This window comes from Misgurnus anguillicaudatus, chromosome 6, assembly GCF_027580225.2.
Source record: "Misgurnus anguillicaudatus chromosome 6, ASM2758022v2, whole genome shotgun sequence".
In the NCBI taxonomy this organism is placed as follows: Eukaryota; Metazoa; Chordata; class Actinopteri; order Cypriniformes; family Cobitidae; genus Misgurnus; species Misgurnus anguillicaudatus.
This window is the reverse complement of record NC_073342.2, coordinates 7,589,436-7,616,848: the sequence shown is the minus strand read 5'-3', so window position 1 is coordinate 7,616,848 and position 27,413 is coordinate 7,589,436. Positions and strand designations below refer to the sequence as shown.

Here is a 27,413-nt window from a genome sequence, read left to right as displayed (position 1 = left end):
CTCGGTTTGGGTATCCTGAAAAACTCCACCACGACCAAGGCAAAGAGTTTGAGAACCACCTGTTTCAGCGGTTACAACAGCTGTCAGGAATAGCTCACTCGAGAACCACACCATATCATCCTCAGTGTAATCCTGTGGAGAGGCTAAATCGGACAATTCTGCAAATGCTTAGGACTCTGGAGGAGGAAAAAAAAAGAGAATGGAAGGACTACCTGCCTCACATTGTGCATGCTTATAATTGTACCAGGCATGAAGCGACCGGCTATTCTCCATTCTTCCTTTTGTATGGCAGATCACCCCGATTGCCTGTCGACTTGCTGTTTAACCTGGAACGCAAGACAGAGAGTTCAAATCAACAAGCTTTTGCAAAGAAATGGGAAGACAGAATGAGGCAAGCATATCAAATCGCAAAAGAGAACAGTCAAAAATCTTCAGCAAAGGGCAAGAAATACTATGACCGAGCAGTAAGAGGTGCCATTCTTCAACCAGGAGACCGGGTGTTGGTCAGAAACCTTTCGGAAAGAGGTGGCCCGGGAAAGTTACGTGCATACTGGGAAAAGGAGGTGCATCGGGTCGTAGAGCGCATCGGTGATGGCCCAGTGTACAAGATACAATCTGAGACTGGTTCCAAGACCCTTCGTGTGCTTCATCGCAACCTCTTGCTCGCAGTCAATGATTTACCTTTGGAAGATCCTGTTGCTGAAACAAAGGAAACAAGGAAAGGAAAACACAGAAAACAAGTGAGAAATCAGCTGGAGAATGAGTCAGACTCTGATGCTTCAGAGGAGGATGAACATACTTACCAGTATAACCTTCGTACAAACATACCTTGCTACAGATTTGTGACAGTTCCAACAACAGAAGGTGAACCTGAGACTCAGACAACCCTAAACCGTTCTTACCTCCGTTCAACTGCAACAGAATTCTATCCTGACGAAAGAAATCAAGTTGAGGAGTTGGAACAAATCTTTGAGACTCCATGTGTCCCTGGCCCAAATCATAGGTCTGTGACACCAGATAAAGATGAGGAAAGACAAAGGAGTGAAGGAGAAATAGACAGAGTTGCAGAAAATGAACTAGAAAGAGAAGCGATGGAAGAAGGAAATGGGAGAAGGACACAAAGAGTGGGAAAACCAAGAGAAATGTTTACCTATGACACACTGGGCAAACCATCATATCGACCTTGGAGAGCAGAAGCAAATGCACTTTGGTACTTACCGCAATACATCCCACATGAAAATGCTCCTTACCACCAGTATATGCCCCCTCATCCCTGCTGCCAGTGGTATCCTACTAGTTACTGAGGTAGTGTCTGAAAAAAGAGATCAAAGAAAGAAATTATAATAATAAAGAGTAGCAGAAGTAATTCAGATGTCAGGAGCCATCTAAGAAAGTAGGGGAGAGTGTAGTGGGTTGAAAAAAATGAATGTGTTTTAAAATAAAATGCATGTGTATATGTGTAGAGAGGAAGGGAAAAAAAGACACCCCCCCTTTAAAATTTAAATGTCATGTGGCATTTATGTGTTAAAAGCATTTTCATTATATTCTTCAGTTCATTTTATTGATATAAATTGATGTAAATTCATCATTTTCATTCATCTTTTCATTGAGTAGAAAAAATAATGCTTTGTTGCTGTTTATAATTGCTGCCTGTAGAGGGCGCTGAGCGCTATTGCTTCTAGGTGATGAACCGGGCGAGTCAGAGTCAATTAAACATTGTCCATGACTGCAGCCAGTACTCCGGTTTCACAGTGTCTCTTGTTATTACCTTACAGGTGAGCAAAACTGTTTCAAAAACTGGTTTACACTAATGTAAAACAATGTGCTTCAAAGACGTATGTGTTTATTTCTGTTAGATGACTGAGAAATACTGTTATTAAGACACATTGAGCATTACTGGGTTATGTATTAGACATAAGATGTATGAATAGGTGAATGTAAAGTGAAATATGATAAAATATACATGTGAAAAGTGTTCATGGACGTTTTAAAAGAGTTTATAATGTTGATTGTTATCGGATGATAAAGTTTGAGTGAGTTTAAAAGGCGTTTGCAACTGAAAGTATCTCGAGCCAAAATGGCTGCGTAAGCATGAGTGAGTCAGAGCCAAAATGGCGACGTACATGTAAAACACGAGGATAATGTGAAACAAAATGCAACTTCATTTGTGACAGTTTAGAAAATGAAAACATAGTCTTGTGAATGTTGTTATGATGTGAACAATATGATATTTGGTTAAAAACTCAGATTAAAATGATTATGATTAAAATGTAACTACTCTCATTGAAATATGTTAATGTTGTTAATGCATTGAAATGATGATGATTTAAATGTTGGTTTTGTAACAAAGTTTTTCTTATTTTGATATACATTTTGAATGATCTGCAAATGTTCACAGTTAACATTTTGGAGTATGTTGAACACATTTATTAAGACATTTGCACTTGTGATTTATGTCACTGTTTAAATGCACATGTTTTGTAAAGTGTTTTATATTTGACTTTAATGAACACTATTTCTATGAGAGTCAATTAAACATTGTCCATGACTGCAGCCAGTACTCCGGTTTCACAGTGTCTCTTGTTATTACCTTACAGTGCTGGCCAGTGTGGTACATTCAACTTACTCCCTCAGGCTTACCAGACTTGAGGAGGGTAACACTTGCACAAAATAAATATTCTGAATAAAAACTAAAATGTTAAGCAATAAAGAAATTATAAAGTTTTGAATAAAAGTAAAACATTAATGTGCAAAATTAATTTGTGTAAAGTGCATGTGTATGCATGTTTAAGAGTTACAAAGTGTCCACAAAAACTGGAGAAAATACAATGATCAAGCAACAAACATGAAAAGATTTTGAAATAGTTTTTTGTTTATTATTTAAATAAAAATCATTCAGAGATATTCACAATATTTGTTTGTGTTGTGTGATGTTAGTGTTGTATATTCTGCTGTAGTTTGTGTTCAGTCAAGTGTGTAGAGGTTTTTGTACAGTCGCTCTATTAGTTTGTATCACTGTGGTACACATTCGGCAGCGGCACCAGACTGGATGTTGGCAGTAAGTAAATAATACAATAATAATTTTAATACAGTAAATAACTGTTTCTAAATATATACATCAAGTATGAAACAATGAATGTAATTCACTTTATTTAAGTTTATTCCATGATCTGTGGGATTCTGATTGGCTGGAAATTATAAAATAAAATCGTTTAGTAACTGAAAATATTTTTAGCCATTCGGTCAAATACTGCACTGTAAAGAGAAATAATAGTTTTAACTTACCTTTAACTTGACAAATGACCCTGGAAGAAGCGGGATAATCAATGACCTGCTATGTATTAAAGGATTTATTGCACTCCTCTTCACGTCGGGCGGTTGTGTAGTTAAAATCCTTTAATGCACAACAGGCCGTTGATTATCCCTTACGTATTAATAATATATTGTGATCACCTTATAATTTTGACTGTAGTGTTTTGGTATAATGCAATGTGTGACTAATATTCATTTGTTCATAAAGTTTCCAAAACTTTTCCAAACTGTTTCAAAAAATTGTTGCAAAATTTGGTAATATTTATATGGACCCCGACACCTAATCTTATTCTGTTTAGACTCAATATTTTGTTAATAAAGTACAGCTTCAATTTTTTATGAGATTTTAACTAAAGGAAACAACAAATGGAAAAATTGAGATACAAAAACATTATTATTTATTAATAGTTTATGGTGAACTGTAAGGTAAACTTTTTAAACTGCACTCGTTTATAAATGTGTTCATGTGTATTTAATCAAATAAAAAAAAAATGTTGGTTGTTTTATCTGTATATGAATGAAGTTAAAAAGTGTTTACAGAAGCACATGTCAAACGTATATTCTGTACAACATGTTTACATTATTTAGATTTTATATATTTATATTATTTACATATTACATATTATAATTAAACTGTAAATATGTTATAACTGCAGTTATTTGTACAATTTTACTTTATTTTACTGTGTCACTGTTACAGTGTAATTATACATTTAAGTACTGAGTAATAATGATTAACAACATTTACTTAGTACAGGATTGGGGTTTGGTTTAGGGTTAGTTGAATGTAATCATGCATAATTTACTGTAAGAATTACATGTGTAAGGCACTGTAAAATAAAGTGTTATCATTATTGTTTAATAATTTCAACCTGACAAACAGTATTTCAATGACATAAAATACTTAACACCATAATGTGAATATGAACTTTCATCTTAAAAGATAAAAATGATATTAGCCGTATAATTCAGCCATATGATCAAATAACCTTATTCAGGAGAACCAAATAGTTATTATTTATTATCAAGATATTTTATGTTTAACACAGATTTTTGTGTGAGTTATTGATTATTGATGTGATTGTCAGGTATCAGTCCCCCTAAAGTGATCGTCCTGCCGCCGTCCAGTGAAGAGATTTCCACAAAGCAAGCAGCAACACTGATGTGTGTGGCCAACAAGGGCTTCCCCTCAGACTGGAGTCTGAACTGGAAGGTGGACGGGATCAGCAGCAGGTCTCAGTACAGCAGTGTTGCTCTCCTGGAGAAGGACGGTCTGTACAGCTGGAGCAGCAGTCTGACTCTCTCTGAGCAGGAGTGGAGCTCAGTGATCTCAGTCAGCTGTGAGCTCACACAGAAAGACCAGCGTGATAAAGTCACTGGAGAATTGAGGAGAGATCAGTGTTCACAGTAGATCCACTCACTCTCTCCTCTGTCTCACATCAAGACTAACAGACTAACTGTGTTTCTCTCTCTCATCTCACATCTCTTTTCACAAACAACACAAGTCTATGTCTGCTTTATTCATTCACTCATGATTGTGTGACAATTCATCAAATAAAATCAGATTCTATCTTTATGTCTTTGACTCATTTTGTCTGTTTTGAATATGAAAGCTCATATTTTATAAATAAACCTGACTCAATGAAGCATGAAAACACCTGCAGATGAAGTACATTAACATAACTGTCAGTCAAATGAAATGAAGAACCTTGAACATGAAGTGAAGGAAACATTTTAAAGAAATATTTAAGATGCAATTAAAAGTTTTTGGCACCAAAACTGGATTCAAATTATTCAAATTAATATGGTTACACTATAAATGCATGAAATAGCAAATAATACATCTACAACTAACTGTTTCTAATGTGTCTGAAATATTACCTGATAGGATAGAGAACAGAGAAAGTTTAGAAGAAAGAGAGTCACCAATTGAGAACTGAAATCTTGTCCAAATGGCCTGAACACCAGAGCTCATAATGAAGAAGAGCAAAGAGAATGAGCCGAGTCCAAGAGCAGAGATCAAGGAGACAAACCAAAGAAGGATGAGGGAAAGAAGAAGAAACCAAACATGATAGCTTCAAACTGAACAATCAGAAGACCACATTTAACCCCTACTGTACTGGATAAACAACTCTGCCAATAGTCTTTGATCACTATTAGTGAGCACAGGAATGCAAATGGTACAGGACAGAAATGAAGGTTGTGACAGAATAATAAATTACTAAATTTTTAATCTTAAACATGAGGTAAACTATAATCACAACATTGCCAAAATCCCATTATAATCACATCATAAGGATGCATGTAAATGTGGTCAATGACACTGATTTCCTACATTAAAAGTTTTAAAAATATTATGAATTATACAATAAAATAAATTAAGTAATTAAACAGTAAAATAATGGGACCTATTTTAACAATCTAAGCGCATGGTCTAAAGCGCACAGCGCATTGTCTAAATGGGTTGTTCCTATTCTTTTATGAGTAAAAGGGTGTGTTTTGGGCGTAACGTGCAATAAACCAATGAGAGTTTCAGCTCTCATCCCCTTTAAAAGCCAGTTGCGCTGGTGTTATGTCTAATCCTTATTTAGATGACGGACTTTGTAAACTGAAAAACTAAGCGGAGGAAGAGGACGCCCAGTTTAAGGTTAATGCTAAACAATTGTATTGTTTTTCACTTGTATTGAAATTGTTATTTTTTATTAAAACCTTTAAAACCCGTTTTCTTTTAGTCATGGAAGTAAAAAAAGCAGGCTTTTAATTGCTGTAAATGTATGGCTCTCCAATATCATCAAAAAATAATTTACCATAATCCCTGAGTACTGGGAACAAATCTGTAGGAACACATTTTTCATGACCGATAACACAAACCTGCAGCTTATACAATATAAAGTCATTCACAGAACTCACATCACCCAAAGTAAAATGTTCAAAATGGGCCTACACAACACCAACATTTGTTCACAATGCACTTCAGGCAGCATAGATGACTATTTGCACGCCATATGGCAATGCCAACCAGTTCATTCATTTTGGGTTACAGTCACTGAGACACTATCCACTGTCCTGAGTCACAGAATCCCACTATCTCCAAAACTCTGTCTCATAGGCGACCTCTCTGAAATCAAAATCTCACAAAAATACAGGAATCCATTGCTCATCTCTCTAGCTGTCGCTAAGAAAGTAGTTCTTCAAAACTGGAAATCCAAGAAATCTTGCAACATCAATCATTGGATAAATTTAATTTCAGAACACATTTCAATCGAAAAACATAATGCATACAGAAGGAAGCAGATATCTGCTTTTGAAGACATCTGGTCCCCATTATTAACATTTCTTAACACAAAAACATAACTACAAGCCGCGTACATTACCATTTACATTACCATTCACATATCTCCATTTTCCATCTTCTGTTATGTAAGTTTATTTATTGTCTTTCATAGGAACACACTATTCATGCTCATGCATAACATTTTTTTTTTCCCCCAACCCTTTTCAAAGTAACGAATGTGAACCTCAGATTAATGTATAGAGCTTACTCAAGATCATTATACTCAACCAACCATCAATAACATGTTCTTGTAGCAACTGTCAATTGTCTTGTCTCTGTTATCTGTTTGTCGTATATGTTACATGTTACACTAGGTATGTGGTGCTACAATCCCCCCCCCCCCCCCATGTACCCAGGGTTTCACTAAACTGCTTGAATGGTTATGGTAGGACGAATAATGCACTGTATAAAAATCTATTGTCTATATTATAATGTATTGTGTAAATAATTTGCTTTATTAAAAAATAAAGTTGTCCTCCGAAGAGGGGGGGTGGTGGCGGGCCAAGAAAAAAAAAATATATAATTTACCAGTATGTAAGAAAAGGTTTTTGCTCTAAAAATACTTTATTTGTAACAAACAGGAGATAAAGAATTTACAAATGTGCGGAGAGCCGTTTCAGCACTCGGACAGCACCATGAATTTTTTTAAAGCATTACTTAAAAATGTTTCTCATCTCATCATATCCGCAGGTAAAAAGTCATCATATACAATAAATCTGTGGGGTAGCATTTAAAAAAACATTTAAAAATACATGCATTATTTGCAGTTGTTTAAAGAAAAAAAATGTATTACTTACCGGGCTGCAGGTGAAGCAGCTCTTTACGCCTTCTAATGTCTCATAATTGGTGCTCATTTATGTCCAAGAGACTCAATAATACTCATTTACATTTTATTCCTTTAATTTTTCATGTTATAAAATTAATTGTGTTCGGCTACGCATCCATGTGTGTAATAAGCAAGCACGCATTGTCGTCCCGTATTACGAACGCGCTCTTTAAATAACAAAAATTAAAATTGCACCATTGACTTAAGACTTTAGACCAGGTTTTTGTTGCTCAATATAGTCTATTTTAGTTGCCTCAAAATAGTAATGCGTCAACAATGCGCTTGAACACACCTCGTTTTAAGACCAGAACACCCATGGGCACACAACTGGGTGCAAATGCATATGCTATTTAAATAATGTGGCGCTAAACGTGAAAATAATCACTGCGCCGGGTTAAAACTAGCAAAAGACAGTTGCGTTGTGCATTGCGCCAGGTGTATGATAGGGCCCATCGACTTTTTTGAATAAAGCATTACAAAAATAAAAAGTACATAAGTAATTAATCACATTACATAAAGTTTTGACTTTGCATCTACTGTCAGGTGTATGAGTGCAGTCACTGTGAGTCTGACTGACAGAGGTTTTTGTATCACTCTATATCACTGTGTCAACACATAGCCACTAGCACAGTGAGCACTCTGACAGTAATAATCTCCTGAATCTTCAGTCTGAACTCCACTGATGGTCAAAGTGAAATCTGTGTTTGATCCGCTGCCACTGAATCTTGATGGAGTTCCTGACTGACGGCTTGAGGCCCAATATATGAGGAGTTTAGGAGCTTCTCCAGGTTTCTGTAAGTACCAGTGTAACTCATTACCATTATACACTCTACTGCTGACTTTACAGTTTATTTGAACTTGTTGTCCTGGTTGAACTGTTATTGATGGACTCTGAGTAAGAGTGTACTGTCCTCTACACACTGAAAGATACAACAAGAATGAAATATAAGACAACACTGAAACAAATCAATATTTCACTCTTCAATGAATTAATGATGATGATAAAAATGTTACAACACAAACCTTGAGTAAAGACTGTGAGTGTCCAGATGAAGATGATGATGATGAAAGTCATTGTTGTTCTTTTGGTTTGTGTGATGATGAAGATTCTGTTCTGTTCTGATCTCAGTCATGAAGTGTTAAACTCACAGCACTATAAACACTCACACATCACTGAAGCATGACAACACAATGCAAAGAAGACGACAGGAAACTTCTGCTCGTACAGACTAATACACTATCATTATTCAATGTGGACTTGCATGCAAGAAATATTCTGAATAAGGCAATTGTATATAAATATGTTTTGAATAAAAGTAAAAACAAATGTCCAAAATGTTCAGAATTAATTTGTCTAAAGCTTCAGGTTTGTGTGTATGCCAGTTGAAGAGTTATAAAGTGTTCACACAACACAAAATGAAAACTAAAAGAAATTGAGTGAAAACTGCAGAAAATACATTGATAACAAACATGAAAAGATTTTATAGTTTTGTGCTTAGCATTTGTGACAATAGTTGTTTGTGTTGTGTGATGTCTTGTATATTCTGCTGTAGTTTGTGTTCAGTCAAGTGTGTAGAGGTTTTTGTACAGTCGCTCTATTAGTTTGTATCACTGTGGTACACATTCGGCAGCGGCACCAGACTGGATGTTGGCAGTAAGTAAATAATACAATAATAATTTTAATACAATAAATAACTGTTTCTAAATATAAACATCAGATATTACAGAATATATGTAATTCACTTTATTTAAGTTTATTCCATGGTCTGTGGGAATTGTTGATTCTGATTGGCTGGAAAGTATAAAATAAAATTGTTTAGTGCACAGTAACTGAAAATATTTGTAGCCATTCAGTCAAATACTGCACTGTAAAGAGAAATACTAGTTTTAACTTAAAATCAATGGCCTGCTATGTATTAAAGGATTTAATGCACTCCTCATCACGTTGGGCGGTTGTGCAGTTAAAATCCTTTAATGCACGAAAGGCTGTTGATTATAATTTACGTATTAATAATATATTGTGATTACCTTAAAATTTTGACTGTAGTGTTTTGGTATAATGTAATGTGTGACTAATATTCATTTGTTCATAAAGTTTGTCAAATTTTTCAATCTGTTTCCAAAATTTGTTGCAAATTTTATAACATTCATTTGGACCCTAATCTTATCCTGTTTAGACTCAACATTCTGTTAACAAAGTGCAGCTTCAATTTATTATTGAGTTTATTATGAGATTTTAACTATATGGAGCAACAAATGTAAATTGAGTTACAAAAACATTAATATTTATGAATAGTTTATTGTGAACTGTAAGGTAAATTCTTTAAACTGCACTCGTTTATAAATGTGTTCATGTGTATTTAGGCAAATTAAAATATTTTGTTTTTTATCTGTAATATGAATGCGTTTATATTCACCTAAAACTAAAATTTAAGTTAAAAGTGTTAACAGAAGCACATGTCAAACTTGTATTCTGTACAACATGTTTACATTATTTAGATTTAATATATTTATATTATTTACATATTACATATTATAATTAAACTGTAAATATGTTATAACTGCAGTTATTTGTACTATTTTACAAAGTCACTGTTACAGTGTAATTAAACATTTAAGTACTAAGTAATAATGATTAACAACAATTACTTAGTACAGGATTCGGGTTTGGTTTAGGGTTAGTTGCATATAATTATGCAGAATTTACTGTTATTATTATAACAATTACATTTAATGTGTAAGGCACTGTAAAATAAAGTGTTATCATTATTGTTTACAAGAAAAAACATTCAATCCTGAAAAACAATATTTTAGTGAAATCAAATATTTAAAGCCAAACACTGTAAACATGAGCTGTTACCTCAAAAGAGAAAATTTATATGAATCAAAATATTTATTATTTATTATCAAGATATTTTATGTTTAACACAGATTCTTGTGTGAGTTATTGACTATTGATGTGATTGTCAGCCAACAGTCCCCCTAAAGTGAGCGTCCTGCCGCCGTCCAGTGAAGAGATTTCCAGAAAGCAAGCAGCAACACTGATGTGTGTGGCCAACAAGGGCTTCCCCTCAGACTGGAGTCTGAACTGGAAGGTGGACGGGATCAGCAGCAGGTCTCAGTACAGCAGTGTTGCTCTCCTGGAGAAGGACGGTCTGTACAGCTGGAGCAGCAGTCTGACTCTCTCTGAGCAGGAGTGGAGCTCAGTGATCTCAGTCAGCTGTGAGCTCACACAGAAAGACCAGCGTGATAAAGTCACTGGAGAATTGAGGAGAGATCAGTGTTCACAGTAGATCCACTCACTCTCTCCTCTGTCTCACATCAAGACTAACTGTGTTTCTCTCTCTCATCTCACATCTCTTTTCACAAACAACACAAGTCTATGTCTGCTTTATTCATTCACTCATGATTGTGTGACAATTCATCAAATAAAATCAGATTCTATCTTTATGTCTTTGACTCATTTTGTCTGTTGTGAATATGAAAGCTCACATTTTATAAATAAACCTGACTCAATGAAGCATGAAAACACCTGCAGATGAAGTAAATTTACATAACTGTCAGTCAAATGAAATGCATGAAGAACCTTGAACATGAAGTGTTTGGTGTGTTTAGTTTGATTCTCATGTTACTCCTTCAGTATCTGTCTTACAGTTGTTGAATGAATGATTCTTACTGATGTTATATGAGTGATTATCATCATTTAATGTTGTAAAATTAAACTGTAGTACAATAATTATATAAATCATCCATGTTGAAGTTGTTTTAATTAATGATACGATTTACAATTATCAGAATAAATAAATAAATAAATAATTAAATGTATCAGTATCTATAAAGTTTTCATTTAAATAAACTATAGTAAAAAATAAATCAGCATCAGTTAAATATTGTAAAATTAAACTATAGGACAATAATTATATAAATCATCCATGTTGAAGTTGTTTTAATTAATGATACGATTTACAATTATCAGAATAAATAAATAAATAAATAATTAAATGTATCAGTATCTATAAAGTTTTCATTTAAATAAACTATAGTACAAAATAAATCAGCTGTAAGTGAAATAAACTATCAGCATCATCATCTGCAGTATCTGTCAGGTGTATGAGTTCATTCACTGTACAGTCTGACTGTCAGAGGTTTTTGTATCACTCTTGATCACTGTGTCAACACATCACCACTACTGTGATAACTCTGACAGTAATAATCTCCTGAATCTTCAGTCTGAACTCCACTGATGGTCAAAGTGAAATCTGTGTTTGATCCGCTGCCACTGAATCTTGATGGAGTTCCTGACTGACGGCTTGTTGCAAGATATATGAGGAGTTTAGGAGCTTCTCCAGGTTTCTGTAAGTACCAGCTGAGTCGAGGCCCATAACTATCTGAATAGACATTACTGCTGACTTTACAGTTTATTTGAACTTGTTGTCCTGGTTGAACTGTTATTGATGGACTCTGAGTAAGAGTGTACTGTCCTCTACACACTGAAAGAAACAACAAGAATGAAATATAAGACAACACTGAAACACATCAATATTTCACTCTTCAATGAATTAATGATGATGTTAAAAATGTTACAACACAAACCTTGAGTAAAGACTGTAAGTGTCCAGATGAAGATGATGATGAAAGTCATTGTTGTTCTTTTGGTTTGTGTGATGATGAAGATTCTGTTCTGTTCTGATCTCAGTCATGAAGTGTTAAACTCACAGCACTATAAACACTCACACATCACTGAAGCATGACAACACAATGCAAACTCACTCTCACTTCATTTACATCGTTTACCTGAACAGACCTTTTCATTTCATTTTTCACAGTGTATGGTGCATTCATTCACAGCCCCCCAAAGAAAATTTATGACAAACAAACTGTTCTCCAACTTAACATTATAATCAAACAAAACATTAAATTATACAAAGTTGTGCTGTTGGTTAGTATCCTTATTTTTTAAGGTTTTAATTACACAGAATTCATGAGCAATAAATATATTTTATAAAATGTTATAAAACTGGGCCCCCGATCGCAGCCCCCAGTTTGAAAACCACCGCGATAAGGTACAGTGTAACATAAGAATGACGTAGCGTTAAGAAGGTTTCGGAAAACCCAGCCCTAAATTCGTTATTGATTTCGGGACACCCAAAGATTCAGGCCTACCTCAACTTAATTCATGCCCACCCATCTGTCCCATTCTGCTTCCACCACTGAATTAAACTTTGACTGATTTTAGATGATCTGTCCTATGTGTGTCTCAGATGTTTGTTTTCAGAGACCCAAGCCTTCAACTAAACCTTTTCAAGACGCACTGTCATAATCTCAATAGTGTCAGTACACAAACAAACATCATCACATCATCATCATCAGATCATTACTAACAGTTTCCATCACATTCAGACCTGTGTAACTTCACACTTTCAGATCTCACACATCTCTACTGAACTCCTCTATCACAGATCAAACTTGTTTAGATCAATGACATTCAGTCCTATCTCATGCCTACTGATCCACTGGGTTTCAGAATTGTAATCTGATGTAAGTGTCACAGATACTTGGATACAGAATCACACCTGGACATCCATTGTCTTATCTACATTCACTTATGTAATGTTTTATTCTGAGGTCTGTTGTTTGTCCACAAGCTCCACAACAAAGCCATGGTTGGGTCTGCCTCCTCCGGGGGCAGCGCTTGCAAGCTCACCACCTGATCTTTGAAGGGAGTGGTGGGAACTTTGTGCACGTAGCCTGGTCTGGGTCTGAGTGTTACGCTCGAGACAGCAGGACCAAACTGAAGACACGAATTGTCAACAGAGAATGCATGTAGGTCCCCTACTCCAGGGGTCTCCAACCTTTTTTTCACCACGGACCGGTTTCAGCTTTAAAAATATTTCGCGGACCGGGGGGTGAGATGGGGGGGGGGGGGTTGGGGTCGCTGAGTTGCTGTTCAAACGTGCTGAAAATCCTCCTTTTCGAAATGTACGTTTTAAACGGAAGAAAAGATAACAACCTAACAAGCTTTATTTAGGCTATAGTATATTTTCTATAGACGTGTAAAACCATATTTTGGCGAATTGTTTTTTACTTTGATTGTTTTTACTAGTTTGCCTGCCCATTTAGTCTAAATAATTAATGGAACCTAAACGAACTTGGCTTGCTGTTCTCGAAGGCAGCTCGAATCTTGGTCAGGCTTGAGACCCAATTCCAAGTAACAGAAGAGAAGAAAAATGCAGTGAAGGAGGAGAGATGCCAGAAGAATTTCGGCTGGGCACAGAGGCACGGAGACTCACGTTTACCATGATTAATGATGATTGACAAGTTTAGGTTCCTTTCAAACCTACGTTAAAAGTGTAGCCGTTAAAATATTATTAGCCTAATAGTTTATTTTGATCATAGTGCTACGATCGATGGATAATTCTGAAGTTGTTTTAAAGAAGAATAAAATAATTACTTTTCAGTCATTTGCCCTGTCACACAGTTGAACGTCTCCGCATATGTACATCATTGCGACGTACATTTGCAAATGATTCATAAAGTCATACCTCCGCAATTCTTAGATCGATTGTGTTTTAGAAGTACTGTATGCTCAAACTATGACAGCAATGTGATCGCTGATGCGTTGGTAGAGAGAGAGAGGCTCTGTACAAAAGTGGAAATGATCAATGTTATTTGAAGTCGGCACTTAAAGTACAAAATACCCGATTAAGCTATTACGTGGCTATTATAAAAAAAAAATTCGGGACGTTCTTGCGACCCGGTGGCAACTTGTCCACGACCCAGTACTGGGTCGCGACCCGGTGGTTGGGGACCTCTGCCCTACTCTCTTCACGGAGGCCAATGCTAGCAGGGTCAGAGTTTTCATTGATAAAAACTTAAGATCACAGACTGCAAAGGTTCGAACGGGGGTCCCTGCAGAGCTTTCAGCACCATGGACAGGTCCCAGGGAGGAATAGAGGGAGGGCACGGAGCAGATATAGCGGCGATATCAACTTTAATGGTGGAGGGTGACAGCCTATGCTCCAAATGGTGTTGAAGATATGAATGCACGATATTAATGGGGCATTCTCGGGGGTCCTCGCGTTGCGAAGAGCACCAGGTGACGAATAGGTTCCATTTAAGCGCGTAAGCCTGTCTTGTGGACGGCGCTTGTGCTGCGGCGATGGTGTTAGATACCGCTTGCGATAAATCACCTAAACCTTGCGCGCACATAACAACGACCATACATGGAGATCCCACAGGTCGGGGTGCGGGTGCCATAACGTGCCCCCTCGCTGAGAAAGAAGGTCCTTCCTCAGGGGAATCCGCCAGGGAGGGGCTGTCGAGAGGAGCATCAGTTCTGGAAACCAATTCCTGGTTGTCCAGTAAGGTGCGACCAGAAAAAGGCTCTTCTCGTCCTGCCTGACCTTGCACAGCGTCTGTGCAATTAAGCTCACTGGGGGGAATGCTTATTTGCGCATCTCCCGCGGCCAGCTGTGTGCCAACGCATCCACGCCGAGGCTGCCCTCCTTTAGTGAATAGAATAGGCGACAGTGGGTATTGTCTGGCGACGCAAACAGATCTATCTGCGCACGACCGAACTTCTTCCAAATTAGCTGAACCGTCTGGGGGTGGAGTCGCCATTCGCTGGGGCGCACAGCTTGGGAAAGCGCATCTGCCGCTGTTTTGAGCGAACCTTGGATGTTAATGGCACGAAGGGACCTCAGATGCATCTGACTCCAAAGGAGGAGATGACGATGTAGATGCGACAGGTGACGAGAGCGCAAACCGCCTTGACGGTTGATATACACAATGGTCGCAATGTTGTCGGAGCGTACTAGTACATTCTTCCCTCGCAGCTCCGTAGCGAAGTGTACAAGTCCCAGATATACAGCCCACAACTCGCAGCAATTGATATGCCAGTGCAGCTGGGGTGCTGTCCACACCCCTGAAGCTGCAAGCCCGTCGTACGTGGCTCCCCAGCCTGTGTCGGACGCATCTGTGTGGACAACAGAATGCAGAGAAACCTGTCTCATGGACACACCGGCCCTGAGAAACGCGGGGTCTGACCACTGGGGGAATGTTAGGCGATACGCATGTGTAATGGTTAGACGATGGATGCCGGCGCCACGCACTCCTCGGGACTTGATCATGAAGCCAACCATGAAGCGGTCTCATATGGAGCAGCCCGAGCGGTGTCACAGCTGCGGCTGCTGCCACATGCCCTCGGAGCCTTTTGAAATTGTTTCAGCGGGACCGCATTCTTCCCTCAAAATGAACCGAGGCAAGTCAGAATTTACTGGATGCACTCTTCTGTTAAACGCGCCGATAAATCAATCGAGTCCAGTTCCATCCTGAGAAAAGAGATCCTCTGCGTGGGGCAGAGTTTGCTCTTTTCCCAGTTGACCCGAAGACGCAAACGGACGAGATGCCAAAGCGTTAAGTCTCTGTGCTTGCAAAGGGTCCACCGAGAATTCGCTATTATAAGCCAATCGTCGAGGTAAGCCAATATGCGAACACAGCTCTCTCTCAGGGGCTTAAACGCCGCTTCCACTACTTTCGTGAACACACGGGAGAGAGAGACAGCCCGAATGGTAAAACTTTATACTGATATGCCCGCCCCTTGAACGCAAAGCGGAGAAACGGCCTGTGACGAGGGAGAATGGACACATGAAAGTAAAGTATTTCAGGCCTATTGCTGCAAACCAATCTTGGGGACGAATTGAATTGAATATTTGCTTCGGTGTTAACATCCTGAAAGATCTCTTCTGAAGAGATTTGTTCAGTACGCGCAAATCCAAAATCGGTTGTAAACCACCGCCTTTTTTGGGTACTATGAAATATGGGCTGTAAAAGCCTGACCTCATCTCGGTTGGAGGGACCGGCTCAATCGCGTCCTTCGCCAGCAGGACTTCGACTTCTGCATGCAGTACATGTGCATCGGACGCTTTCACCGAGGTGAAACGAATGCCCGAGAATTTGGGTGTGTGCCAGTTGAATTGTATTTCATAACCGACTGTGCGTAAAACCCAACGAGACGGGCTGGGGAGCTGAAGCCAAGCCTGAGCGATCGCTTCCGTCTGCTTCTGGGCGGCGGAGAACTGCTGGGCGAAAGACTCCACCGACTCGCCGAAGAGACCGGTCTGGGACACTGGAGCGTCTAAGAACTTGTTTTTCTCCGCATCTGACATGTCCGCTAGACACAGCCATAGGTGGCATTCTTGGACCACCAGCGTGGACATGGCACGACCAATTGCCTGCACTGTCACCATCGTAGCGCGGAAAGCCAGATCAGTGGCAGCCCGGAGCTCCGAGAGGACAGACGACTCGTGTCCTCTAACGTGCAGATCCCTCAAGGCCTTAGCTTGACAAACCTGCAGCAACGCCATTGCGTGCAGGGCTGAAGCCGCCTCTCCGCATGCCTGGTGGGCAGCGCCCGTTAAACCGGACGACTGTCTGCAAGCACAGGAGGGGAGGGTTGGGCGGTCCTTCCAGGAGGGAGTGGTGGCCAGACACAGCTGCATCGCAACCCCCCGCTCCACGGGAGGGAACCCTGTATAATCCTTAGCGGCTCCGCTGGTGAGGGAGGTGAGGGGGGAGGGCGGAAACGGCCGCAATCTGGTAGAAAACGGCGACTTCCAAGTTCTCGTCAGCTCCTCATGCACCTCGGGGAAGAAAGGCACTGTAGGAGAGTGCTGTGAACCTCGGGCAGCTCCAAAGAACCAATCATCCAGACGGGACGGTTCGGGCTGAGGGGGGTTAACCCACTCTAACCCTATGGTCTCCGCCGCTCGAGATAGCATGGCCACCATCTCAGGATCGAACTCCGGCGTCGCAACCCGACCAGAAGGAGGAAGGACATCGGGGTCCACTTCAGAGGGAGGGGGCCCACCCTCGGATGTTGCGGAGGGGGCCCACCCTCGGATGTTGCGGATGCTGTGGACCCGGAGGGAGGCACAACAGATTCTACAGACATCGCAGAACACGACGCTGCAGTCTCCATTGGAACCTCTACCGGCTGTGGACAAGGAGGCTGAGAGCCGGAGGACGAATCCCCTGGCCGGTTCAGCACATTGATGCGGAGGTCATCCTTTGAGAGCCTCACAGCCGCACCGTGGCGACGCTCGACACTCGCAGGACGCGGGTTATAACATATTGTTACTCACTGCTATGACTACACACACACATCTAGGTCTAAATACATAAAAAAGATGCTCACTTACATTATAGGCTATAGGCTTACATTATAACCACATTATAATTTATAGCGGCATTTTCCGGGCTTCAGTTCTCAGCAGCTCTAAACTTCAGACAAAAACACAGCTCAATCATTACATACGCAGGATCGATCCATACCATTTAAAATCATGTGTTTACTTATTGCTGCACTCTGTGCTTTGCTTTAGGTGTCTTGTGTAGTGTTTGGGTATTTAAAGTGTTATCGTTTCTTGTTTGTGCTAAGAAACCAAAAGATACAAACCAGCCGATTTCAAACGTGCACAAAAACTCTGGGCTGTGATTGGTTGGGCTCTATCGCTAGCGTTGATTTCATTGGGCGATGGCTTGTTCGACTTCATGCGCCATAAGAATTGACAGCCGGGTGACGTCAAACTACCGCGAGAGTGATTCGCGAAACCATAAGGAGGAGTTTGCTTTTAAATCGCTTTCGCGGAACTTTGACGTCATCCAGCTGCCGGTTCTTGTGGCGCCGCATGAAGTCGAACAAGCCTATTGAAAACCCATGAGAAAGCCTGGGAACAGCGGATAGTTACGAATATGTGATAGGGCCCGCCGACTGTCAATCAAATTCTTCCAGTCGGGCGGGCCCCTGATTGGTCCGGACCCGTAAGCAACGCTTACCCTGCTTACCGATAGTTACGCCCCTGGTTTGAGTCAAACAACATGTGTGCTGGGTAGAGTTGGGGTTTGGATGTCTAAAAATGTAACAGAAAGTGATTCTAACCCCAACCCCAATGGACAATGATAAGAAAATAGGAAAATACAATGAGAAAACAATACATTAAAAAGCACAGAGTAAAAAGTATGTTTTTGGCTAAAACAACATATTTTTTGGCTTTAAATGTGTGATACAATACTCAAGAAATTAGACAATAGGAGTAATGTTAAAAGTTTCAACCTGAAGAAGTGTTTTCTAATTACAATAATTTTCAAATACAATAATAATTATTTGTATAGCACAAAAATATTTGTATATTTACATAATTAATTTTAAGAATTATTGAAAAGACAAAGAGTACATGTAAAACTAAAATGAAGTTTTGGGTATGCCAGGCTTGCTCTTCATACACATCCCAGATACATTAGCATAAGTTTGTTATATTAAGAGTTTAGAGCTAAATCTTGGGTTTGTTAATCCCAGTTTTATTTTAATTCAAGTTGTGTTGCACTACTTAATTTTAAACACAAATTAAGAAATCTTTATTTAAACCTTCATGTGGTATATTGTGTCTTCCATTATGAATTGTGATTATTTATGACATGAATACAGGTGTAAGTAAACAGCAACAATATTGATATTGTTAGTAAAAAAGGAAATAAACAGTTTATGCAGACAGCCCAGCAGGCATATGACCCACCTTTAAAATGGTTGCAAAAGGTTAATAAAATGCTTAAAAATCAATAAATAGATTTGCAAAATCAAAAGGTAATTCAATGTTGATTCAATCTTGTCCTTGCTGTTGATTCGACGGTGAATCAATGTTGAAATGCTTGCTGGGAAAGCTCATAAGTAATTTTATGATTATAAATCACCACCATATATCGGTAATATAATGGGTTAATTCTAAATAAATCATAAATTAATACATTTGAAATAATTATTTGACATTTCATTAAAACAATCTATTGTATTGACTAATGGAGCAGTGTGGCTGGATATGTGGTCTGGTGATGTGGCCAGCAGCCATATCACCCTTTAGCCCAAGACAGCTTGCCCACTGAAGCTAAGCAGGGCTGAGCCTGGTCAGTACTTGGATGGGAGACCACCTGGGAAAACCGGGTTGCTGCTGGTAGAAGTGTCAGTGAGACCAGCAGGGGGTCCTAACACCCCAGTATAGTGATGGGGACACTATACTGTCAAAAAGCACCGTCTTTCGGATGAGATGTTAAACCGAGGTCCTGACTCTCTGTGTCGTTAAAAATCCCAGGATGTCATTCGAAAAAGAGTAGGGGTGTGCCCCAGCGTCCTGGCAAACTTGCCCATTGACCTACTGATCATCCCCATATATAATAATTGGTTATATCACTCTGTCTCCTCTCCACTAATAAGTTAGTGTGTGTTGGGCATTCTGGTGCAATATGGCTGCCATCGCATTATCCAGGTGGATGCTGCACATTTGTGCTGGTTGAGGAGAATCCCCCTTTCATATGTAAAGCGCTTTAAGTGCTGCAGAAAAGCGCTATATAAATGTAACGTATTATTATTATTATTATTATTATTATTATTATTATTATTATTAAATATTGGTTACCTGTCACTGGTGCTTTAATGTTTTTCTCGAGCAATTGGACTCTTTTCCGTGAAATTACAAAAGATGTCTTTGTTATGATGTTTTATTAACAAAGTTAGAGAGGAGCACGTTCAAATAATCTGCCAATCGATCTAGTAATTACGACCAGCTGTCAACAATCAGCAATCAGGCGTCCACCTGATCGGCATCAGTGGAAGCATATATAAACATGCAGCCAACTCACCTACGTTCTTTGATAGTTCTTAGCATGGCCGGAGGGCCTGGCAGCGGCTGAATCCATGACAAGGAAAAAGGGGAATTAACTCTAAATTTCCACTGAACCCCTCACCACAGCTTCCTTTACTCTGTGTGAGCATGCCTCCATCAGTGGCACAGACTCAGCCAGCACAAGCTTCTCTATCTGTATAATTCTCTCCTCTGTCCGTGGCCCGACTGTAGCGCGAGGCTGCCTCCGCTGCCGTCACAGGCCCGGACGCCTTATTTTCTTCCTTACCTCCCTTCTTCCACCCTATCCCCACAAGCGTGAGGCTGCCTCCGCTACCTGCTTTTTTCTTGGGGTACTAGGCTCGCTTGCTGCGGTCCGATCCTGACTGCGATCGTATTTGAATACCGGCGCCCCCCGCAGCATCGGTCTGGTTTTACCGTCACTTGAGTAAATCAAACCCCGGTTCACTTGAGCAGTCTCGCGTCATCACCATTGCGCTCGTATAATAAGTTTTTTGTTCTCATGCAGGCCGGGGGAGCGACGGCTGCGCATATGTTTTTGAATGCAGAGTTTCTCAGTTGGCATGGTGATCATGCGTTGTGAAAACTTATGATCAATGTCATCGACCAAGGCGCATGCGCAGATTGCTTTGCTTCCCGGACGGGTTGCGCGATCGGTTCCGAGATACTTGTGTTCGCTCAGACTGTGCCACAGACAGTTCTATTGCAATCGAGCTCAGGCCACCTCCCTCAGGCAGTCTCGGGCTCGGTCAAGTGGCGGTAGCCTGGTGCGCTCCCGGCTTCGCATGACAGCTTTATAGACAGATTTAATGACCAACATGTGCATAATTAAAGGGGAGTTCGTTTTAATTATCTTTTTAAGCCACCAAGTAAAGTTATGGGTTTTTGCTTAAGTTAAATACATCTTTTCTTAAACATATTTTTAGAAAATATTTGCAATGATGTGTATGACGTGTAAACGTTTGGACTAAAATCTCGTCACTTTTACAACGTTTTCACCAGCAGGTGGCGCCATATTTAGGTGTTTTTCGAGTTTGTTGAAATGGTGAATCTTTTTGTCAAAACAATTAATTTACTGTAACTGATTTGAAGCTTCGAAAAAGCATCTGTATTTATTGCCCAGTCTCGAGCAGCGTTTAAACCCAGTGACGCTGAAAGACAAAAAGCCTTTCGTGACAATTAATGATGCCTGCTTAAAAAGATTAAGTTCAAGAGAACGATTTGTTTAAAGCGAACAGGTCGAACCATTCCTCCAAATTGGACTGAATCATTTTTAAAACAATGGCGTCTCCAAACAGCATGATCTAACGTTACTCGATTTCAGGTGTGCTTAACAGTCACTCTGACTCAAAATAAGACAATATTCCACTGCATAATCTATTTACCATAAAGACATTTCATTACAGCTCCCAGTTACTTCAACATTACACTGAACTGAGACCGTGTTGTTAATGAGTATGCACATTCCTGACAGCACGCATACTGATACAACGGTTACCAAGCCACCGGTAGACTGTATCCAGAACAGTTTCCTTCGGATGCATCCGACAAGCTAAAATAAGCATGGGCACTCCGAATAGTACATGTTCGACAACAGTAAGCTGCCGTGCTGTTTATCCTAGAATTGAAGAGATTACCGATGGGCAAAATGTAAGTCAACATTTAACTTAAAATGTATAGACAATCGTATTGCTATAGACAGTTATATTCAACAGCGTTTATTAAAACATGCAACGTTACCATGTATTAAACAGGAAGGATTAATTTAAAACAGTGATTACTCACTCGCATGTAGGCTAAGTTACCTGAAGTTTTTGACGCAGACAGACAAATGTTTTGGTTTGCACAATTTACTTACGAACGTGTTTGCTTTACTGTGTTTCTTAAAAAGACATGAACCTGAACAAATATGGCCATGGGCAATTCATCTTTACATCTTTAGGTTCTGCCGTCATGCCTCACTTCTACCACGGACAATATGACTGTCGACTTTACTTCTGCACTTTCTGTACGTAATTATCTGATGATCTCCGCAAAGCCGCGTGACGTAACAATAGAGCAGTAATGAACAACCTAAATTTGTGAACTACAAAAGACACTGCGGCACTCAGTGCAAAAGTTATTGTGGAACCACAACACACATGTTGCATTTGGTCACTGCTACTTGGCAGATGTTTTTCACTACTGCTAAAGCTAAACCGTTTTAAAAGTATCTAAACTACCGTCCAACTACAGAAAACATGTAGTTAAGTTAGTAGCGTCCCTACTTGTCCCCAACAATGGCTAAGCGCTATAGTATATGCACACGCATTTACTGTCATCTCATACAGATTGTATTTTAAATCGCAGTGACATGGTTTCTGTTAAACGCCATCAAAGAAATTCTCTTCACTATCATGGCATTGACCAAGTTATAACTGATCAAAAACGCCAGTTCAACGCTCAACCGGCAAAGTGGACATCACTCCTGCATTTAAAGTTACATACGTTGGCACTGTTAATGTATTTTAGTAGCAAAACAGCCTAAGACTTCTGATATGCTACCATAAGCAATTTTCTGGATTCGCTTTAACAACTATGCAATTCCTTACGTCATTCAACTGCAATATGACTTCTTAATATGACCTTCTCACAATTCAAAGGGTTTTCACTGAGCTCGATATTCCAATCGCTCAAGATAAAACCAGGGGTCCAGCCATGTCCATCGAATTTCTGGGCATCATTTTAAACAGTAAAAATTCCAAGTCTCACTACCCAAAGATAAAATTGACAGGATAATTCTGGTCGCATCCACACTTTTAAACAATCCAAATGGTTCTAAATGCAAGCCGCTATCGCTACTCGGCCACATTATGCGTTGTGTTGTATTATGCATAATCCCGCAAGGCCACCCTTTCATCCCGCATGTCCTCTATCTTATGTTATCATTTACGTGCTTGAAGATCAAATCTCCCTAAACAGCTAAGGCCACAACGAGGTCCGTTATGGATGACCTTCCTTAAATAACTGAATGGTCTGTCTGTTTTACACCATTCTGGTTTCTCTCCCTGTGTATCCTATCGTATACCGACAATGCTCCCTCAATAAGTTTCAGGGCGGTTTTATCAAGGTCGCTGTTTCATGTCTACAGGGCCCCCAGCTTCTAAATTTACTGCAGCCACTAAAATCCTCAACAATATTCAGGCAATCTATTTTACTTCAATCCGGCATCCCAGTGGACCCCCTTATTTCAAACCATTCCTTCCGCATAGACGTAGCTGTAAAAAAAAAAAAGGCCTTCCACAAAAATCTAATTCAAACCCTGGGCCGCTGGTCATCAAACTTTCAAATCTACAACAGATCCAGCTAGGCATGGGCCGGTATGAGATTTTGAGAGTATGATAACCTCAAGCAAAAATACCACGATTTCAGTGTTGCGGTATTGCCATAGCAACACTAAAATGTTATTTTCAAATGTCTGTGTATACAAACAACTTTTCAACTGGACAATACATTTTATTTTAAGCAACACGTGTATTCCAGGTTAAAATAAAGCACTTAAATTATAATATTCTTTAATATATATATATTAGACCTGTTTGAGTCACGACTCACTCGGATCTTTAACCCGGATCTTTAAATTAACTCATGAGTCGCGAGTCTCTAGTGTCATTTACCCGGATCAGTTGAGTCCTACTACAATTCAAAGTAAAACCATAAACAGCGCCACCACACACACAAACCTCTTTCAACATTACTGATGAGACTTCGCTCGCACTACAGATCCACTCGTAACCGGCTGATCTGCGCGAGAACTGACCTGAGATTCTCACTCAGAGCCGGAAACATTGCAAACTCGAGAGACCCGCGGATCCGCGCGAGCCGCGAATTGACCCGAGATTCTCACTCAGAGCCGGAAACATTGCAAACTCGAGAGACCCGCGGATCCGTGCGAGCCGCGAACTGACCCGAGATTCTCACTCAGAGCCGGAAACATTGCAAACTCGAGAGACCCGCGGATCCGCGAATTGACCCGAGATTCTCACTCAGAGCCGGAAACATTGCAAACTCGAGAGACCTGCGGATCCATGCGAGCCGCGAACTGACCCGAGATTCTCACTCAGAGCCGGAAACATTGCAAACTCAAGAGACCCGCGGATCTGCTCTGACTCGAGAATCTTTCAACTCGTAACCGGCTGATCCGTAACCGGCTGATCAGCGCGATTTGTCTCTCCGCCTCTGGGGGCTGTATAAGCAGGACACAGTTTTTTTTTTATATTATTATGCTATTATTATTTGGCCAATTTTTTTAAATGGTCGACCATACACACCAAACCTAAAACCTATAAGCATGTTATCTCAGAAGTGAAAGGCTTTTGTTGTGGATTTGCTTTTGAGGAGACTTCAGTCCCTCTATAGATCCACTAACCGGCTCCGGCTGATCCACGCGAATCAGCCGGTTAGTGGATCTGTAGAGCGAGTCCCATGGTCTGCGAGTCTGCAATGTTTCCGGCTCGGAGAATCTCGAGTCGCGTGGATCAGCCGGTTACAAGTGGGTCTGTACTGAGTTTCCTTGGTGATTTAGCAATACTGACTCAAGTGATTCAAGTGACTCACACAACCCGGATCATTTTAGTGAGTGACTCACAATAACCCGGATCCTTAAAAGGAGTCGAGTTTGCCAGGCCTAATATATATATATATATATATATATATATATATATATATATATATATATATATATATATATATATATATATATATTAAATGTAAACATCAAATCAATTACATGACATGATTTAATAATTTTTGTATAAACACACCTCATGCCTCAGAAATAGTATCACAGAAATGTTAGTGGTTTTGAAACCTCGAGCCTTTAAAACCTCAGTCAGTATACCTTGAAAACGGTTACCGGCCCATGCTTAGATCCAGCCGCTTCCACATCACGTGTAACAAGCCTTAACCAATTAATCGTTAATTCTCACAACTCGTGCTGATTTGCACGTCGCCGGATGCTCCCATTCGTGTTGGCGTGGGTTCCCCATTAATAGGAGGCAAGGGGCTTTTCCCGTGTCCCAGCCCCCTTTGAAGCATTGGTGGAACCCTCCCGACCGAATGCAGTGGGCACCCTCATTTCGACTGCAGGCGGGGCCTATCCGTCCGATGCCATGAGCATTTTCTTCCAAAGCTCCCGTTGGATGCTGCGAGGGCCCTCCCGGTCGAACGGCTTAACTCGATCCCCAATCACGCTAGTGCCGTTCATAATAGCTTACTGTTCAACTGCTGGCAGGGCTTACCCATCCGATGCCGTGAGCATTAGCTCCGTCGGAAGCTGCGAGAGCCCTCCTGGTCGAACGGCTAAACTCGATCCCAAATCATGCTCGCGCTGTGCATCCTGTTCAACTGCTGGCGGGGCTTACCCATCCGATGCTGTGAGCATTAAGCCCCGTCGGATGCTGCGAGAGCCCTCCCGGTTGAACGGCTAAACTCGATCCCAAATCACGCTCGCGCTGCGTGTCCTGTTCAACTGCTGGCGGGGCTTACCCGTCCGATGCTGTGAGCATTAAGCCCCGTCGGATGCTGCGAGAGCCCTCCCGGTTGAACAGTCACGCTCGATTTTGCAAATACCTTCTCCTACCCTTCACTTTTTTGGGGGGTTAATTTCACATCATTTCTCTACCGCTGCATCGCTGATGTTTCCTCCGCTCCCGCAGGAGCTCTGCCTCCAACAAAAAATTTATTTTTCCAACTTCACTTTCTGCAAGTTTTTTGGGGGGCTACCAATACAACCTCCGGCTGCTGTCCGACATTAGTTTGCAATTTTTGGGGGGTGTTCTGGGTTCGGGCCTAATACAGACCCCGGAGCCCTCTCTTTGTTGAGGAGTGCTCCGGGCTCGGGCCAAATGCCGAGCTCAGAGCCCTCTCCTCGGACAGCACGCCAAATACGCATATCATTAATTCTATCTGACTTATTTGTAAGTGTGAACTCTTTAAATGATGTTTTATTAACAAAGTTAGAGAGGAGCACGTTCAAATAATCTGCCAATCGATCTAGTAATTACGACCAGCTGTCAACAATCAGCAATCAGGCGTCCACCTGATCGGCATCAGTGGAAGTATATATAAACATGCAGCCAACTCACCTACGTTCTTCGATAGTTCTTAGCATCCCTCCACCACCCCGTCTCCTCACACTTACTTGGTTACTTTCTAACCTAAATAGGGGGGGGGTTTGTTCTGGGTTCGGGCCTAATACAGACCCCGGAGCCCTCTCTTTGTTGAGGAGTGCTCCGGGCTCGGGCCAAATGCCGAGCTCAGAGCCCTCTCCTCGGACAGCACGCCAAATACGCATATCATTAATTCTATCTGACTTATTTGTAAGTGTGAACTCTTTAAATGACTGTAAAATAAAGACGACATCCCGGACTGGACGCTTCAAAACAGACAAGCCAAGTTACCGTGCCACCAAATGTCTCTATTTTATTTGTAATAAGCCTAAATAGCCTACATCTTTGAATCGTGCCACCACACACAAGGTACCTGTTTCTGATCATTTAGCAACAAATTTAATTGTAAATGTTTGTATATTTAAACCTCCTCATTTGCTCAGTTTAAAGTTAATCCCCAATTGAGATTTAAATCAGAGTTTAATGCAATGGATCAACAGGATTAAAGATAATCTAGGTTTACTGTAAAATTTAAACCTGAATAAGAATGGGAATTAAAATGTAGCCCTGATTTTTTTTTTTTAATTAAACAAGAGATAAAGTTTGGTACAACAGAATGATCAAATCATCCTTGATTTAAGCCTAATCCTTGTTGGTGCAACCCACCTTAAATGTATGTATTAAATACACTGAATTAACCTCATCTATCTTTTATTAACTATATTTTACTGACCCTGGCTGACACCAATATGCAAATAAGGTGAGAACTGATCTCTCATTGTTTTACACTTTGGCTGCTGTTATTTTCACAGTAACAACAGATAACAATAAGGTAGGTGGACAATACACAAAAAATAAGGAAATGAAATATGAAAATAACTTTCTAAAGAAATAAACAAATGATGTGATGTGCTGAAGAGCAGATATCATATAATCACATATACAGATACAGACAGAGATACAGCAGATTCAGGAGAGAAACACAACAACATCAAAAGTAAGAACAACTTTCATTCTCATTCCTATTCAAATTAAACTTTTAACCTTAATCTATATTGTCATTAACAATGGGATGTACAATAAAATTGAGTGCACACTCA

The 27,413-nt window shown here is 40.1% G+C and overlaps 1 protein-coding gene and 3 gene segments (V, D, J or C); 2 read left to right on the top strand and 2 right to left on the bottom strand.

Annotated features, from left to right (window-relative positions):
• LOC129434453 (immunoglobulin kappa light chain-like) overlaps positions 1 to 4,823 on the top strand; it is a 112,775-nt gene extending 107,952 nt beyond the window's left edge. Inside the window, exons 3-4 of the mRNA XM_073868438.1 lie at positions 3,007 to 3,058; positions 4,401 to 4,823. Coding sequence (XP_073724539.1) covers positions 3,007 to 3,058; positions 4,401 to 4,723 — 375 coding nt within the window. The 3' untranslated portion in view covers positions 4,724 to 4,823. The remainder of the gene's footprint in view (positions 1 to 3,006; positions 3,059 to 4,400) is intronic.
• A 3,249-nt stretch (positions 4,824 to 8,072) lies between these two features.
• On the bottom strand, positions 8,073 to 8,547 carry LOC129433527 (Ig kappa chain V-III region PC 4050-like). The segment is given in 2 exon segments: positions 8,073 to 8,392; positions 8,496 to 8,547. Coding segments are annotated over 2 exon segments (372 nt in total).
• A 105-nt stretch (positions 8,548 to 8,652) lies between these two features.
• On the top strand, positions 8,653 to 10,765 carry LOC141364427 (Ig lambda chain C region-like). The segment is given in 3 exon segments: positions 8,653 to 8,694; positions 9,075 to 9,126; positions 10,443 to 10,765. Coding segments are annotated over 3 exon segments (417 nt in total).
• An 823-nt stretch (positions 10,766 to 11,588) lies between these two features.
• LOC129433515 (Ig kappa chain V region 3547-like) lies at positions 11,589 to 12,288 on the bottom strand. The segment is given in 2 exon segments: positions 11,589 to 11,962; positions 12,066 to 12,288. Coding segments are annotated over 2 exon segments (375 nt in total).
• Between the last annotated feature and the right edge of the window lie 15,125 nt (positions 12,289 to 27,413).